General features: G+C 45.1%; 1 protein-coding gene across 2 annotated transcripts in view; it reads left to right on the plus strand.

Moving 5' to 3' along the window:
- Hlf (HLF transcription factor, PAR bZIP family member) overlaps nucleotides 1-14,975 on the plus strand; it is a 56,388-nt gene extending 41,413 nt beyond the window's left edge. The window contains exons 3-4 of one of the 2 annotated variants that reach the window (XM_032912115.1): nucleotides 5,712-5,932; nucleotides 10,561-14,975. In XM_032912115.1, coding sequence (XP_032768006.1) covers nucleotides 5,712-5,932; nucleotides 10,561-10,779 — 440 coding nt within the window. In that variant the 3' untranslated portion in view covers nucleotides 10,780-14,975. The remainder of the gene's footprint in view (nucleotides 1-5,711; nucleotides 5,933-10,560) is intronic. The other variant, XM_032912116.1, reaches the window with a different exon arrangement.
- The last annotated feature ends 2,468 nt before the right edge of the window (nucleotides 14,976-17,443 follow it).

A 17,443-nucleotide genomic window follows, 5' to 3' on the forward strand; every position in this document is an offset into this window, starting at 1 on the left:
TCCTTCCTTCCTTCCTTCCTTCCTTCCTCCCTTCCTTCCTTCCTTAAATATTATCTACTTTTATTTCATGTGCATTTGTGTTTTGCCTGCCTGTATATCTGTATAAGGGTATCAGATCCCTTAGAACTGGAGCGATAGCTGTTATCTACCACGTAGGTGCTGGAAACTGAACACAGGTCCTTCAGAAGAGCAACGGGGCTCTTAACCACTGAGTCATCTCTCTAGACCCATCTCAGTCTTTCTTGATGGAGGATGATTTCCCTCAGCCCGCTCATGCTCTTGACAGACTAACACTGCGTGGTGATGAAGTCTTTGTCTCTTTTTGCATGGCTGCTTTAAATCTAATGCCTGTCCCCCGGAGTGGGGAGCACTTCAGACGGATTTGCAGCTCCTGCAACTAGCCTTGGGGACCAAATAATAAATAAAATGGTTATTTGTTACTTCAGTGCAGCTGTAATTTAAGAACACAGACCAATGACCTGAGCAGAAAGGACACAGATTGCTGCTATCCCCATTCACTGATGCCTGCCAGCTAACTGGACAGGGACTGGTAAATTCTCATGAGAGAAGATTAATGGGAAGGTTTCGGCAGGCCCGTGAGGTGACCAAAGCGGAGCCCAGTGCTGGGTCTGAAGGTGACTTTGAATCTCGTCCCAGATTCCCGTAGGATCTCTGTTCTACCTTTCCCTCCAGAATCCTCCTTGGCTCTTCTGCAGAGTGTCACCATGAGGCCAGTAGAAGAATATGATGCCTAGCAGACTGCAGATTCTGTGCAATGGGATTGAACCTGAAGGGTTTAAATCAAACCTGAGAAAAACATCAAGCTTAAACATGGCAAATACGGGGTAGGGGGCAGGGAGGACACAGTCATGTCAACATTTTTTAATGAGGGTGCGGCCTCTTCGGGTTCCATATTCCCAATGTAGTGAGTCACAGCTACGGTCACCCCCATTGATTCTTGGGTGTCTCCCTTGTCCCAGGCCATGTCACGTCCTGAAGATGCCCACCACTTCCTTACCACATCAGTTGCAGATTTCCATTCAGTTTCATGGTCATCTGGCCATCTTTCATGTCTTTCCCGACAGCTGATCCTGAATCCCCCAATTCCCTCCCTCCAGTGCTCTCCCTCTATCTGCCTCTTAGGGCTATTTTATTTCCCCTTCTAAATGAAATTCAGGCTTCCTCAGTTGGGCCTTCTTGTTTAGGACCAGCAGAGAAGGGGTTGGGGGGAAGGATTGTAGGATGGGGTTGACCGGGAGGGGGCAGTGAGTGGGATGTAAAAATAAAATTAAATTAAAAAAAAAAGAGGGTGAGTCATTTGAGGAAATTAAATGTTCTTATTTATGATTTGAAAAACAACTGCCAACACCATAAGGGTAGAGATCCCTAGCTCTGAGACTGGGACCCTTTGGGGTTTTATGGCGTGAGGTTTCCACAGCATCTCCCACTGACGTCTGGACAGTGGGATTACCCACCTCACCTCATTCCACCTCGTGTTGCTGATGCAGATGCGGATGCGGTGAGATTAAAGCTCGTCCCAAGGAGGAAGAAGTGGGAATTAGAAGCATTTGAATCGAGCTGGAACTAGCCCTGGAGGTGGATGATAAAATTACTTACTAAAAAGTTAAGAGAAATCAGACTTGCTAAAACTGTTAGAGGCAGGATGGGGGTGGGGGTGGGAAGTGGTTGACTATGAGCCTGGCATCTCAGAACCTGTCACTTCCTACGAACCAGCAAAAACCAGTTAGGAGACAGAGGAAACCAGTAACAGCTACTATAGAGCACTTAAAATTAACAAACACAGCAACCATGTGACAAGTTAAGGCCGCTGTAAGAACTGAATGTTTTTTCAAGACCCCCTCCCCCTCCCCAGTAAAAATAGGGTATGGAATGTGTAAGGACATTGGTTCACCTGCAATGTTCACCCAAAACTCCCAATGAAGAGTTTAAATAAAACTCCACAAACACAATCTGAAGCTCACCTAAAAGGACACATGTAAGGAGCAACCACAGACATCCTTAAAATGTACTGTAATGAAGACATAACTCGTCCTGTCAAACTTTAAGCCGTACCCATACCAGTCATTAGAGCCAATCATTTGGAAAACGTTAGCTAGCATCTCTTTTTTTCTTTTTAATGTCGTACCCAAAATGAAATTAGCCAGTTAGAGTTGCAATAAAGAAAGTACAGGGTTATAGACAGACACATGAACATATTGTGTACACATGTCAGATACACAGTTACAATGGAACGATCTCTTAGAGGTGAAACTCTACACTGTCCTAAGCAGGGTGGGAAAGACTGTCCAGTGTAAGCTGGGTAAGGAGTCAATGAAGTTTAATTTTAGAATTGGATAAGCACTGGACTCCGGAGATCGCTCAGCGAACTAGAAATGCTCGCCACTGAGCCTAGTGGGCTGAGTTTGATGCCCAAGACCCACACGGTAGAAGGAAAGAGCCAACCCACACAAGCTGCCCTCTGACCTCAACTAATGTGCACACAGGGGCTCACACAGGCTCACGAAAAATATAATAAAAGTGTCTTTAAACTATAAAGCAAAAATCTATTTTTTTCAATCTTTCCGAGAATTTCACATAAGTATATTCTGTTTATATTATCGTTTCTACCCTCCCCTCTTTACATCCCACTACTCCTGTGCCCCTTCACTCCTCAAGTTTATGGCTTCATACTTAATTATCTATGTAATATTTATATTTAGTTATATTATAATGATAAGTAGTCATTAGAAATATCACGTATGTATATCCTGCTGAGTCTGCTTAGTGCTGTTCCAATGGATGTGTGGTTAAGACGGACCGCTTAAGATCGGATAAACTGCTGGGGGCTCGTCCCCGGAGAAGACCTCCCTCTCTCAGCAGCCGTTGAGAACTAACCTGTAGCTCTTTATCTAGTGGTAGGGCCATTTAAGATTCCCCCGTCCGCATTGGTGTATCAGTCGGTGGTGTCACTGTTTGGCTGAGATCTCCTGAGTGTAGCTTCCCCATCATTTATAGAAGACCCTATCTCAGCAGATATTTGGGTCCCCTCTGGGTCTTACAATCTTTCTGCACCTCCTCCCCAACTCCTCGTGTTCCCTGAGCTTTTGCGCTGTAGATGTCTCAGTTGGGGCTGGATAAAAGTGTGAAGGGTACACAGAGAAGAACTGACTCCTGCAAGAGCGCTCTCTCTCTCTCTCTCTCTCTCTCTCTCTCTCTCTCTCTCTCTCTCTCATGCACCCACAAATATAACAAATTTATGTGATCAGGAATGTGGCGATGAGACGTTAGGTAGGATTTGTTGTTGTTAAGTTCAAAGACAGTTCCTTCATGAAAAATAGCATCCCTATCTGATGGACACGAGGTTCCATTTAAAGGCAAGGTCGACAGGCACAGGATGAAATTGTTATTATCACCACCCAGCACAGAGCTCAGCAGTCCCTAGAAGCTGGAGCTGCGAGGCAGCTTGGCTAATGAGAAAAACCCCATCACCTGCCAATGCCTGGGGGTGGGAGGGGTCCTTCCTCTTTGGCAGGCCGCACGCAAAGAGAGCTCAAAGCAGAGAAGGGACCTAGAAGGTCATCTGGGTCATTTAGTTTTCAAGCTCCCTTCCAGGCCTTTTCAGAAACAGGCGAGCGGGGTTGCAGTTTCACTACAACATAAGCAATGGGTCGAGTGCATCACCCATCACGGGGTGGGTTTTTAATGAAACCTAAAGATTTCTTCCTACATGGGGGGGTACCCTTGGCAATGAGGAAGAAGAGGAGCAGGGCCAAAGGCAGCCAAGCTGTGTCCTCTCATTTATTCTCTGGGCATGAAAGGAGCAATTGTAAAACTCAGATGAAACCAGAAGTTAAGCTGCAGAACTCCCAGCATAAACATTTGGTCTGTTATTAAGTTCACTTTCACCAGCGAGACAAAGAAACACAATCCCCCCATTGTTCAGGGGATGTTTGTGCAGTCTGGTGGCTTAGTCTGTAGAGGGTTCAAGTAGAAGTAAGGCTGTCTGCATTGTGCCCTTTCTGGTCTACTAAATGCTTTTATTCTAATGTGCCCCTTCTCAGCATCCGTATAGCCACTCTTACTGTGGGCGTGGTGTATCACAACATCCTTGTACCTGACCTGTCTCCACCTGTGGCCCCTTCAGTCCTTTTAACCCTGAGAGTCCTGTTCTAAACTAGCTGTTTGCCACTTTGCTCCTCAAATTTCTCCCGTGACCTTCAGAGTTATTTGGTTTGTCATATTCCCGCAACCTTCGTCCCTGTGGCCACAGCTCCAGTAGTTTTACCTAAACTCATTCTGTCTTCTGGTTCTGGGTTCCAACAACTGATGACTGTTGGCAGCTCCTCAAAAAAAAAAAAATGTGAACCGGATGGGTAGGGGTGTAGCAGAGCGATGGAGCACTTGCCCACCGTGCTTGGGGCTCCCCCAGGTTCTATCCCCAGGGGAAAACAAGTAAGCCAACCGAGAGCTGAGGAGATGGCCCAGTTGGTCAAGTGTCTGCCACAAAAGCATTAGGACCTGAATTCAGATCTCTAGAGCCCATGGTAAAACCCAAGAGGGAGAGAGGGGTGGAGACAGGTGGATCCCTGAAGCTCATTGGCTGGCCGGCCAGCCTAACAAGAGACACCTTCGTGAAAAGTAAAGGTGGAGCATGGTTGTATATGTATATGTATCTTTGTATACAGGTCTGCACATGTGCACACACCTACACTGACAGGTACACACACAACAACACAGCACACAGAGACACCGAGGTTCTTGTGTTCATCTGAATGCTGTGCCTAGAGTGCCTTTTTGCAGATTTACTATCTCTAGATGCAACTCCACCCGGTGTCATCGCCAGGATCTACCTAACCCCGCCACCCCCCCCCACACACCTCTTCTGTGTTAGGTATGGTTTCCTACGCTCTGCGTGCACACGAGGTTGACTTTCCATCCTACAACCACTACACCCTACCCTAACTGGCTAATTCTAGCTCTGTCTCTGCGACTCACCCGGGAAACGGCCTTAAGTGACGACCTCTATCCATTACATCATCCAGCATGCCAGGCACATAGCTGATGCCCCATGTGTATCTTAGGGTTACAACTGCTGGGACGAAACAGTTCGTCCCTGAAAGATGTCAGGGCAGGAGCTTAAATAGAGCAGGAAACCTAGGGGCCAGAGTTGACGAAGACCCTGGAGGGATGCTGCTTACTGGATCGCTCCTTAATTCTTGCTCAGCCTGCTTTCTTAAACCACCCAGAACCACTAGGTCGGGGCTAGCACCACCCACAGTGATTTGAGCCCTCCCACATCAATGGTCAATTTAAAAATGCACCACGATCTTTCCCTAGGCCAAGCTGGTGGATACATTTTCTCTGTTGTCCTTCTCTTCAAGTGACGCCAACTTGGGTCCAATTGACATATCACTACATATCACAATGCGAGTGATAGGAAAATAGGACTCTGTGTGTGTGTGTGTGTGTGTGTGTTTAAACTTTCTTCATCCTGTTTGTGAACAAGTACATATGTGTCTTTGTTTTGCCTGGTAAGATATGAGTCAATCATGTTCTGCCTGCTGTGTTCTCGGAAATACAGTGAAATTGAATAAGATCCAAAAGCAGCAAGGGCAGAAATAAGTGGATTAAAGACTCCAAATACTCCTAAGTGGCTCTGACCTGGGTTGCCTTAGAGTTGACATAAGTTAAAACCCCTGTGTGTTTTCCAGGCCAGCTGTTGCCAGCAAACCGAAACACACCGAGTCCCATTGACCCCGACACCATCCAGGTCCCAGTCGGGTATGAACCAGACCCGGCAGACCTTGCCCTCTCCAGCATCCCGGGGCAGGAAATGTTTGACCCTCGCAAACGGAAGTTCTCCGAGGAAGAACTGAAGCCACAGCCCATGATTAAGAAAGCTCGCAAAGTCTTCATTCCTGATGATTTGAAGGTAAATTGGAACTGGTAATCAGGCTATGGGCAAATGGAGAGTGGGATCATGGGAAAACTAAACAGGTTTCCGGAAGTCTGTACGCCGCACTTGGATATGAAGGACCCGAGAGTGCTGATCGTGTTTGTTGGCACGTGACTTCTTGGCACGGTACTTCCTCTCTAAGAGCGTTCTGAAATGTGCTTTCATGTCCTGATACTGATCAGACTTAAGATGTCCGGCGATGTTAAGTCCCCGAAGGAAGCAAACTGGCTCCTCTCTACAAGGGGTCCCAAGAGCCCATGCTTCAAGCTCAAATCGTTTAAAGTTGCAATGGGGTTGGGGAGATGTTTTGAGAAGGGCACTGGGACTGCACCTCAGTTTTCTGAGTCTTACATCTGGTGTTCATCGTTTGTTGAGAGTGAGCTCTGCCATTTCCCTGAGTACCTGGGGGAACTAAACAAGTCTGACTTTCTTTCCCTTTGCGTATTACAGACTCTGGGTGACCGGGATGACATGTTATGGGTAGAGACAGTGGATCCACTGCTATTATCTGACGTTAACTAAGCGGGCAGTTCTGGGTGATTTTGAGGTCCTGGGTTGAAGGGGTTGCATCATTTATAGGGAAACAGATTGACCTGTTTATTCTGAGTCATTTGCCTTAGGATGTAGAATGTTCCTCAAATTCTGCCAGCACAGACATAGTTATGGCTAGCCATTTTGTAGGACTCGTTCTGTTTATGCTTCTTTCCAGTCATAAGAAAAATAGATGATTACATGTATTTAAGGTATTCGGCTCAACCATAATTAGCCCTTTCCTAACACCTGCTTTCCATCGCCCAGTCCTAGATAGGCTAAGACGTAGGCCAGTCTTTCCACCTTTTTATATCTAGAAAGAGTACAAGAGGCAGATGTACCCAGATGATCTGAAGCATGCCTAGAACTCCTTAATCGCTACAAAATGGGCAAGAGTCAGGGCTGACATCCAAAGTTATCGCCTTACAGTTGAGGATACGGAGAAGCAGAAAGGGGAACTGAGGTGAACTCTACTTTTAGAGTAAGTCGGGTTCTAGAAAGGTCACTGTAGCATGTTAGCCCAGACAAGGGGCCCTTGCACAACAAATCAGGAGCTGATACTCAAGATTCTAAACCAACAAAGTCTACAGGAAATGTACCAGAAAAACCCAAACTTCTCGGGGCTTCCATGGTTAGACCCTAAGGGGCCACGGGATCAGATCCAAGCTGAAAAAGTACCTTCTGGCAGTTGGACGCCTTCCAGAATCTTGGGTTCTTAGCAATCTAGTTCTGTGTATTTCAGAGTTTTGTCTCTTCACCCAAACCATGAAGCCTGTTCAGCTTGGGTCTCTTCTTGACTGGGAAGTGGTTTGACAGGGTGCTACCAAGGAGTAGATTAAACTGTAGCCAGACCTTCACAGAGTTTCCAAGTTTGCGTGTTTAAAGAGTGAGCATACTTAATGGTCAGTGTACTCTTGGCAGCAAAGAGGCCGTGATGAACCATCTGGGCTGGAATCCTAAGTATTGCTGCTGTCGATGGCCAAGCCTGCCCTTTCCCCATGGCGGGTAGGACACTGGCAGGAGCCTTCTCCTGCAACGGGCCCTCGGAGGTGTTTTTCAATTGCAGGTGAAAACCCAAAGCACAAATCGGGAGCTGCTGAGAAGCAGGAAGAAGCACTGTGAGGGTTTCCCCTTTCAGCAGAGAGGACTGAGCTGGGGTGGGTGGGAGACAAGGTGTGCGTGGCCCTTTGCACAGAATGACAAGTCAACCAGAAATGGACTGGGGTGGGACCTACCAAGAGTGTTCTTCCCCACAAGTGCTTAGCTTTCTCTCTGAAGCTGGCCTTTCGGGTTAGCATATATAATGCGGGAGACCTAAACGATGACATACAGGGATTCCTCACTGATAATACACAGTCGCATTTATTTCTTACCACTCCGGAAGGCCATTCATTCACTTGGCAAGCATCTTTCAGAGGCTTAGGGGATGGTAACGTTTGCCAACATCAGCACTGCGCTTGATCTCGTAGAATTCTTGTCTGTACAGAATAGGGGAGTGTCATCTGTTAGAGGTAAGAGATGAGTGGGTCCCTACATGAAGGTAATTGAGCAGCCAGAGGGCATCAGCTCTGGGCAGGTACAGGATGGACCAAGGCAGCCAGTGTCCAGTCTATCATTTCCACTAGAAATCCTACCTCCTTGTTTCCAATCAGAAGGACGAAAGGAGGCAAGCCAGTGCTGCTAGACCAGGGTATCCTTCCGTCTTCATTCTCTCCATCCTTTCTTACAGTTCTGTTCTTTGCTTTACTCCGTCCCACACTGTTGCTAGCTCGTCTGCATGTGTGAGCAGGTGAGGCTAGGGAAAGGCATTTTATGAATGATAAGAGACCTGAGTGAAAGCTCCCAATGAGAACTAAGTGAGAAGAGTTGATTGTTACATCGTTACAGTTGGTGACTCCTTGGTCCTTAAAGACCTGGTCAGATTGTCACAGAGCACCAAATCCATTCAACCACTTCCCAAGGCTGTGCTCATGTACAGCCTCACCTCCTGCCCTCAGGTGCCCTTGTGTGTAGGTTCTGATCCGTTAGGATTCAGCCCTTCATTAGAATGTTCTTGGAAACCATACTCCTGGGCATTTTGACAAAGTGTGGTAGGCTTCCTGATACTATAAAGAGGGGTGCAATGGAGAAGGACATCCAGGTCGCACAAAGAGCCTCCATCAGAGCCGGAGGCTTCACTGCTGTGCAGATATCTTTGGTTCCCCTCGCTCATGTGATGTCACTGGGTTTCCCAGGACCTCCCTGCCATCCTCCCTTTCTGCCTTTCCCACCAGCTTTGAGAAGCACGAACAGCAAATTCCATCAACAACCACAGCATAGCTATCCACACTTGCCCATCCAGGCATTCCCCAAAGGGCTCCCTCCTCCCTGAGAAGAATTCGCCAACCGGCTATTATGACGATACCTTTTTGATCCTGTTACACATTATGAAATGTGTAGAGGTCTAGAGCCACTTTATGAACAAAGGGCAATCCTGTGACCAGCAGGCAAGAAGTACCCTGGCAACGCTTTCCGTCTCACACACGGTCTTCACACAGGGTACATGTCTGCTGAGAATAACGGACAGGTACAGAGGCAGACCACTGATCCCCAACTTCTTTTGCACCCTTTGAGCTCCACCCATGTGAGTGACTTCCTCCAGTGCCAACTGTCCTTGGCATCTCCAGAGAGGGGAGGGACTGCCCTCACCCACCGATTCTAGGTGATGTGAAATAAAGTATCAGCTTTGCTAAGACAGAGATAGTCACTGTAGCAAGTTTGCTGATACAAAAGGAGTTGCAAAAATTATGTTTGACACCATCCCCTCTGGGGGTTAAGAACGTCCATAAGTTTCCCCATCAGTCCGCCTAGGGAGCTTCCTTTTCTTTTGGTAGGAGGAGCAATGATGGAGGAAGATAGGGGAATTCCAGATAGGGTAATTGAAACCCAGCAAGTAGTTACAAAGGAAATTAGAATACATTATTTAAATGTTAGCCATTGGTAGGAGCACATTGAGTAATGAAAGCTAATATATATTTTTTTAATTTCTGTTTTCAATTACTGAAGTGTAAATGCCCCTTCTGATAGCTCAGGGTATAAACTAGAAGGGTGGGTGAGCCTCCTTGTGTGTGTTGCCTCACTGGATTGGTCCCCTTAATAGTGGGACTTATATTAGCCACTATAAATCCAGCTGGCCATCTCTGCATCAGTAAACTATAATGTTAATCGAACTCTGATAAACATGCATGCTCTCCAACAGATTGCTGTCATTCTACTCATATCACAGGGTATCACACACATCTTTGCAGTCCCCACCCCACCCCACCCTAACCCAGGTCTTTATTTTTAAAATCTGTAGAGTATTCCTTCTTGTGACTATGATCATGTGGTTACAAACTCTACTACAGTCGATTCGTTTTCCTCATTTTTAACTTTTGCAAATAATTTTATAACGAAAATGAATCCATGTCTGTGAACATGGAGACTGCTAGATGAAATCATAGAGGTGGAGTTGCTACATCAACATTATAGTCATTCCGATAGATTTTAGAGAGGCTTGGCATGGTGGTGCTAGGGAAGCAATGGCAGGAGGATCAGGGGTTCAAGACCACCCTTAGCTACATAGTCAGTTCAAGACCAGCCTGGACTATGTAAGACTTTATCTTAAAGGGGAGGTGTTAGTTAACTTAAAATGTATATGTGCCTATTATTGAGAGATATCACCATATTGACTTCCAATGTCCCAACTTAGAGACGCCTACATGTGAAAAAAAAAAGTTTAAAAAGTTCAACAAAGAAAGTGAAGAAAATTGGAATGGAATTTAGGGTGTGTGGTGAGCCTTCAGTGTTCAGCTGAACTGTTGGCTCTGCCTCACTGGCACACAACTGAGTTGGGCAAAGCCTGTTGTGACAGGTTGGCCCTTCTCTAGGACAGAAGCCATGGCTGGCAGACCATACCCTCAGACGTGTAGAAGCTGTAAAGGAAGGAGACAGAAATTAAGAAACCCAGGCTGGTGTCTCAGCACACCCCTGGCTGCCACCCAGTGCTGCTGAAACCTAATATCTTGTTTCTTTTTCCTTCTGTAACTAATGAGCAGGATGACAAGTACTGGGCGAGGCGCAGAAAGAACAATATGGCGGCCAAGCGCTCCCGTGATGCCCGGCGGCTGAAGGAGAACCAGATCGCAATCCGGGCCTCATTCCTGGAGAAGGAGAACTCGGCCCTCCGCCAGGAGGTGGCTGATTTAAGGAAGGAGCTGGGCAAATGCAAGAACATACTTGCCAAGTACGAGGCCAGGCACGGGCCCCTGTAGGATGGCTTTTTTTTTTTTTTTTTTTTTTTTTTTTGTGGGCTGGCTTTTGAATAGATGGACAGCTTGTTTCCTGTCTGGTAGCACCTCACCCGAACCAACCTTTCTGACATCAGCACTTTACCAGAGGCATAAACGCAACTGACTTATATTTTGGTGTGCATCTGTGTGTGTTTGTGTGCGTGTGTGTACGTATGTGCTTATGGTCCTATGTGTGGTCATCGGTGTGCCTGTGTGAGCGTGTGTATGTGTGTATTCCTTCACACTTGTCATTTAAAGATAGTCCTCTTGTTGTCTTTTAGTTCCAAACAAGAAAGGTGCCATGTTTTTATTAGACCCCGGAGACCCCCGTGGGGTTTCCTCCCTTCCCTTCTTCCCTCCCACCCCTTTCTGCCTTGCTCCGCCTTCCAGTGATTTTACTTTGCCAGGGTCTGCGTGGCCTCAGGAAGCAGGGCCCTGCATCTCAGTTACCAAGACCATAAGCTCTTGTTTCTGTTTCAACCATGAATTCCCATGCTCAAAAGGTGCATAGCATCCCCTAGCACTACGCTGCTGCAGCCGAATCCCTTCGCAGGTTGCCCCCCTGCCCCTTCCCTTTTTCCTTCCTACCCGTTCTCATTCTCCTTTCAGTTTTGGTGATAACTGTCTTCAGATCTAAAGTGCTGGTTAGATTTAGTAGAATCCCATATTTACTTACTGCTACCTACTAAGTTTCCTTTTAATTCTACCAACCCCAGATAAGTAAGTACCATTTTAGAACACAGAGTGTGTTTTTGCACCGTCTGTACCTAAAGCAATAATCCTAGTGTACGCTAGAGCATGCTGCCTGAGTATTAACTAGTGGACGTAGGAAAATTTCCCTACCTAGGAATTTCACTGTCTTTTAAAAATCAAAACTTAAAGTAATGCATTCGCGCATGACTAGAATGTTCTCAGGACAGGGAAGCAGAGGGCAAGGGAAGGCCTAAGAATGAGGGGTTAATTTATCAGTATGTAAGCCAAAAAAAAAAAAAAAATGCATCTTGGAGAAGCCTTTGTCATGGGTGTGCTTCGTTTTGCTGTCTCCCCCTCCCACACCCAGCCCATTCCCACTTTTGTAGTTCACTTTTTCCATTTCCCTCCTGATATTCAAAACAATTGACTTAGGATTCAGTTCATCTACTTTTTTTTTTTTTTGTAATATATATTTTTGGGGACGATATTTTGCCGTTTTTAGAAATCAGTTGATTAAGTTAAGAAGTTGATGTTTTTGTAAGGCCCCTCCCCTTGACCCCCTTTGGTGTCCTTTTTGAATGCCTCACAAATGAATGATTCTGGAACCCATGTTTCTTATCCTCTGTTCGCTTTTGAACATATGTGCGCCTATCACGTGGACTTCTGAAAAAAAATGAATGTAAAAGACACTGGTGTATCTCAGAATGGGATGGTGTTGTCACAAACTGTGGTTTATCCAATCAATTTAAATGTTTACTATAGACCAAAAGGAGAGATTATTAAATTGTTTAATGTTTATACAGAGTAATTATAGGAAGTTCTTTTTTGTACAGTATTTTTCAGATATAAATACTGACAATGTATTTTGGAAGACATATATTATATATAGAAAAGAGAAAAAAAGGAAAACTATTCCATGTTTTAAAATTATATAGCAAAGATATATATTCACCCAATGCTGTTCAGAGGAGTGCTTGGGGTTTTTTGAAGTCTTTAATATTTTAAACCTATTACTGACACATCAGCATGTTTTCTGCTTAAAATTAAATTTTTATGGCAATACTGAGGCTCGCTGTGACGAATCCTGCTCCAGCACTTTCTTGTTTCTTATTAGGTCTCAGAAGGAAGTCAGTTAACGTCACCCAAAAGCACAAAATGGGTTTTAGTCAAATATTTATTGGATGATACAGTGTTTTTTTAGGAAAAGCATCTGCCACATAAATGTTCACTTCAGAATTCTGAGTTGCTGGAAGGGAGTGTCGTTGCCAGGGCCCTGGATGATTTTGTTCTCTTTCGGCCTGTGCATCCCCTGCAGTGTAAGGTTGACCTCGGTGCTATGTGTGTGGCTTATAGTTTGATGGCTGTTTTGACTTTAAAGATGGCTGTTATTTTGTTTCGCTGAGTTGTGTAATGTCAAGAGAGTCTGCTGTTTCTTCAAAGGCACATTTTGTGCTCGATTAAAAATCCCCTTTCATCCATGGACGTTTTCCAGTCTCCTGCCTCCACAGTCTCTGAATTCTCTGCGGATCCAGTGATACCCTTTCTCATTCCATCGGCCACTCTTCTGTCTAGTGTCACAGTTCTGAAAAAAAAAGAGAGAGAGAGAGACCTGTAGGATTTCTTCCCGGGTACCTGTTTTGTCCCAAGCCATAGATAACCGTGGGAGATGAGAGAGTGTGAGAATTAAAATAGGGTTTCCAAGTAAAACTACTAGTAAAAAAAATGCTTCAACAATTCAACCTAGACCTGAACAAGAGATATTTCAGTAATAGCCATGGAACAACAAGGAGCTAATCTTTTTGAAGATAGATAAAGAGGGTGATTGCAGGACTGTCCAATGACAGTACCCACCAGAGCAAGGGTGAGTACACTTACACTTAAGCAGAGAAGTGCTCAAGTGTCCCACTGTGGACCGCCCAAACTCACGGGCCCATCCAGTAAGTCGCTGAAGAAAAGCATGCCCGGCCTTTCTTGGAATTATTTTTACCAAATGAACATCAAAAACGTTTTCTGCAGAAGACATAAAAAGATCCTAATTAAAAAAAAAACAAATTCTTTTGTATACCAGGAAAGGTTTTTGAAAACCTACCTCATTAAAAGCAAAACGAAACAAAACAGACTCAACACTTTGGAATCTCCACAGGTGCCTTATCTGTAGGTAATTATCACACCCCTACCCCAACCCTGATCCCCATGCTGACTTCTCCTTGCCACCGACATTAAGTAGATGAGGAAACGCTGTCCAATGTCCTGAGAAGCTAGGACCCAGGGTCAGATGACTGCAGCAGACCACAGTCATTCGGAAGTCCCGCTGTCAACTGTTCCCATTTCAGTGTAGGAATCTTTCCATGGTTAATTATTTGGTCATTCCAAAACTGCATCTGAGCTGTTGCATGCCCTGTCGCTCGGCTATAATTTGGAACGAGCTGCATAGCACTTCCTGATCAGGTCACCCCATATCATTATTCAAGTGTATTTTCAAAGAAAGTTAAAAAAAAAAAAAAAAAAAAAAAGGATCAGGGCTTCTTGGCTGATGCTACCCCGAGGGGATGAGAGGGCTGTGTATGATTATCTCCAACTCCAGAGGGACTGGTGCTTTGGGTCACAAACCACATCAGGCGTGGCCTTTGTCTCTAAGTAGAGACAGCCTTTAAGGAACCATCCTTTGAAGCAGAAGGACCCTGTGTGTGAGAAGGGCATGGTGGGGCTCAGTCACTGGGTGAACGGGAAGCCAGATAAAAGAACCCAGAGATTCCTTCTAACCCATTAGCTTACTGTGGGAATTTACATTAAGTCTAAACGCACCTTTGAAAGGCTACAGCCTTGTGTCTGGATGAGCTGGCGTGAGCTGTGAGTGGCAACTTCTCTCCTGCCCAAGCTATGCCTCGAGCTTTCTAAAAGCCCATTTTTTTTTTTAATGTTCCTTTAGAAAAACTCAAACTTCATCAGAGTTCAAAAGTGAGCTCCTCAGGCAGTAGCCAACTGCTCTGTGTGTGGCATATCTTCAAGGTCAGAATTTAACGTTGGGATTGGTTTCCTGCAGTTGACTGAGCTGAGGTGTTTGGCCCTCCCTGAGGTAGATAACTTCTTCTCTGGCTCTGACTGTACTTGGTTCCTACTGGGGGCTCCTGAGTACATCCCTCTGGTGAAGCCAAATTCAACTCCAGGCGTTTGGTCAAATCAATGTCAATAATAAAGGAGCAAAACTTGTTGGTCTTGCCAAATGTGTGCGGGGGAATGTGTGTTTGTGTGTGGATGTTTCAGTGGAGACATAAAAATCTGTAATTTTTTTTAGCACCTCACCAGACATAACAATTAGCTATTATCCTTTCGACAACACCACGAAGATTGCATCTGTTAAACAGGTTCAAGTTATCAGGAGGTTAGTGTAATTGTACACCATGATATTGGTGGTATTTATGCTGTCAAGTCCAAAACTTTATTTGTTCTTCTAAATGTTTAATAAACTGATTTTTTTCCTTTTTTCATGTAATTTTTTTTTTTGTGACCAGCTGGCTACCAATTGATTTTGTTCCTATCACTATAACTGAGAGACCGCTTAGAGAGGTTTGCATAGATAGTTATGCTATATAGTTAGTAATAAGTGTCATTTACTGATAACTTATGTACTAAATACTTCATTATACGCGTGGAATATTTTAGTCCCAAAATAACAGAAAAAATTACAATGAAGTTACAATTGTTACACAACAGGAAATGACAGGAATTGCCAAGTAGGCAAGTTAAGAAGCTTACCTAAGTGATAGAGCTGACTTCAATGGTTAAGAGTTCTGGATGCTTTTCCAAAAGACCCAGGTTTAATTCCCAACACCCACACGGCAGCCCACGACTGCCTAAAACTCCAGTTCAGGGGGATCTGGTACCCTCTTCTGACCTTTGTGTGGGTGTAGACATTTATACAAGGAAAACCTACCAGTACATATAAAATAAAATGTTTAAAATAAAATTTAGAAAGCGTTCTTAAAGGGACAGAGATGGAAGTGACAGAGGTCACTACTGATCTGTTGAATATGTGTCCCAGAGAGCTCAGAAGCTGGTCTGGGTCAATGTTCTATTTGGGTAAACAAAATAACCCAAGGACTTATTATAGGGGCACGAATCAAGCAATTAGAAGTTGATGAGTTGGGACCCAGACATCTGAATACTTTTAATGCTTCCAGCTAACTCCCACATATGAGTAAGCTCAGATGACCCTCATGATCAGAAGGGGAATGGTTCTAGAACCTTAGAAGTGACCAAAAAACATCTGTGACTCAAATCCTTTCTATAAAATGGTGCGTTGTCGCCATGTAGCCTATATAAATCTAATGCTATAAATCACCTCTGGGGTACTTCTACAGACTACAGTATAAAATGTTCTGTAAGTAGATGTGTCAAGAGGCAGTGATAAAGAGGAGAAAGTCTGTATGCACGCAGTGTGGACACAACTGTCCCAGGCCCAACTGCACAGCACATGAGAGCAATGTCCACCTTGAGACTTCTTCATCCAGTCCTTTCTCAAGCAGGTCCGTTTTCAGGGAAGGAAAACACATGTAAAGGCTGCGAGAACGTCTTTAAATTTGGTCCCTGCACATGTACTTCTTGAGAACTCTTTGTTCTCCAACAGGTCTACCAATTTGACAGCTGGTTAAAGCAAGTTAATCCCTATGCACACTCAAGTTTGCCAAGCGTTCCTCGAAGGCTAAGCAGACGAGTGCAGAAGTGAATGGCAGACTCCTAAAGGCCTTTATGTTCCTTTCATGTGCTTGGACTTCCCAGGTCTTGACTTTCCTCATTGTTCAAATTCCCAGAAAGTCAATACAGTAGTTACCCTCTCCAACCCCACCCTCCGGACAGCTAATTTGACAGGGCTTCAATTCCCTACGGCCAGTCTTGGCTAGCTGGTAACTTATAATTAATGTTCCTAAATTGGAGTATTAGTGTCATTTAAATATCATTTACATCACACACACACACACACACACACACACACACACACACACGCACACACTCTCACTCACTCACTCACACACACATGAAATTCTTGGCAGATCTACAAATCCCCAGCGAAGAGAGTTGCTCACCCATACTGTCCAGTCCCCGCCCCTCTTCTTGGCCATTCCACTTGATAGATAAGGAGCCTCTAGAACGAACTGGCTCAGGATTAGTGTCCTCTGTTTGGCCTTTGAAAATCAAATGAGCAGCGGGAGGGACACGAGGAAACAGAGAGCCCATTTATCCACTTTGTCCCTCAGGCTAGATCGCCCTGCAAGGGTTCTCTCTCAACTGTAGCAGAGAACAGGAAGTGGATTAGTGGTCCGGCTGTATCCGTACCTGTTACAATTGGACCATGTAATGCCCACTATGGGCTAATGGTTTGAACTGTCACCAGCTGGTAACACTATGCTTGGAGGTTTCAAAAATCTCTGGGAGATGAGACCTAGAGGGAGGGCGTACATCGCTGGGATGGATACTTGGAAGCACTGTTTCCACCTCCCCTTCGTCCCCCAACCCCTTCCCTTCCTGTCTGAGGTAAGCTTCTCTCTCTGCCGCATGCTCCTCTTACCATATCATTCTGCCAAGCACAAGGGTCAAATGCTCTGCCGCTATCAGCCAAAATAATTGCTACCTTCTTTAAGTTTTTTTCTCCTTCCATATCTGCTATCTATCTGATGACCTCAATGAGAAAAGTAACCCAGTGCACCTCTGTGATGGTTACTGTCAACTGTCAACTTGATGACTTAAGGGTTGCCTGGAAGGTGAGTCTTGGGGTATTCCTGTGAGTGGTACCTTAATTCGGTTAAGTGAGATGGAAGCCTCACTAAAGGTTGCAGCGTTCTATGGGACAGGATCCTGGACTAGGCGCTTAGCAAGCATCCATCACTCTCAGGATCCTGACTACTGATACAATGCTGCCCGTTGCCCCAAGCTCCGGTGTCTGTCCTACCGCAGT

The sequence above is a fragment of the Rattus rattus genome, chromosome 9 (genome assembly GCF_011064425.1).
Source record: "Rattus rattus isolate New Zealand chromosome 9, Rrattus_CSIRO_v1, whole genome shotgun sequence".
NCBI classification, from domain to species: domain Eukaryota; kingdom Metazoa; phylum Chordata; class Mammalia; order Rodentia; family Muridae; genus Rattus; species Rattus rattus.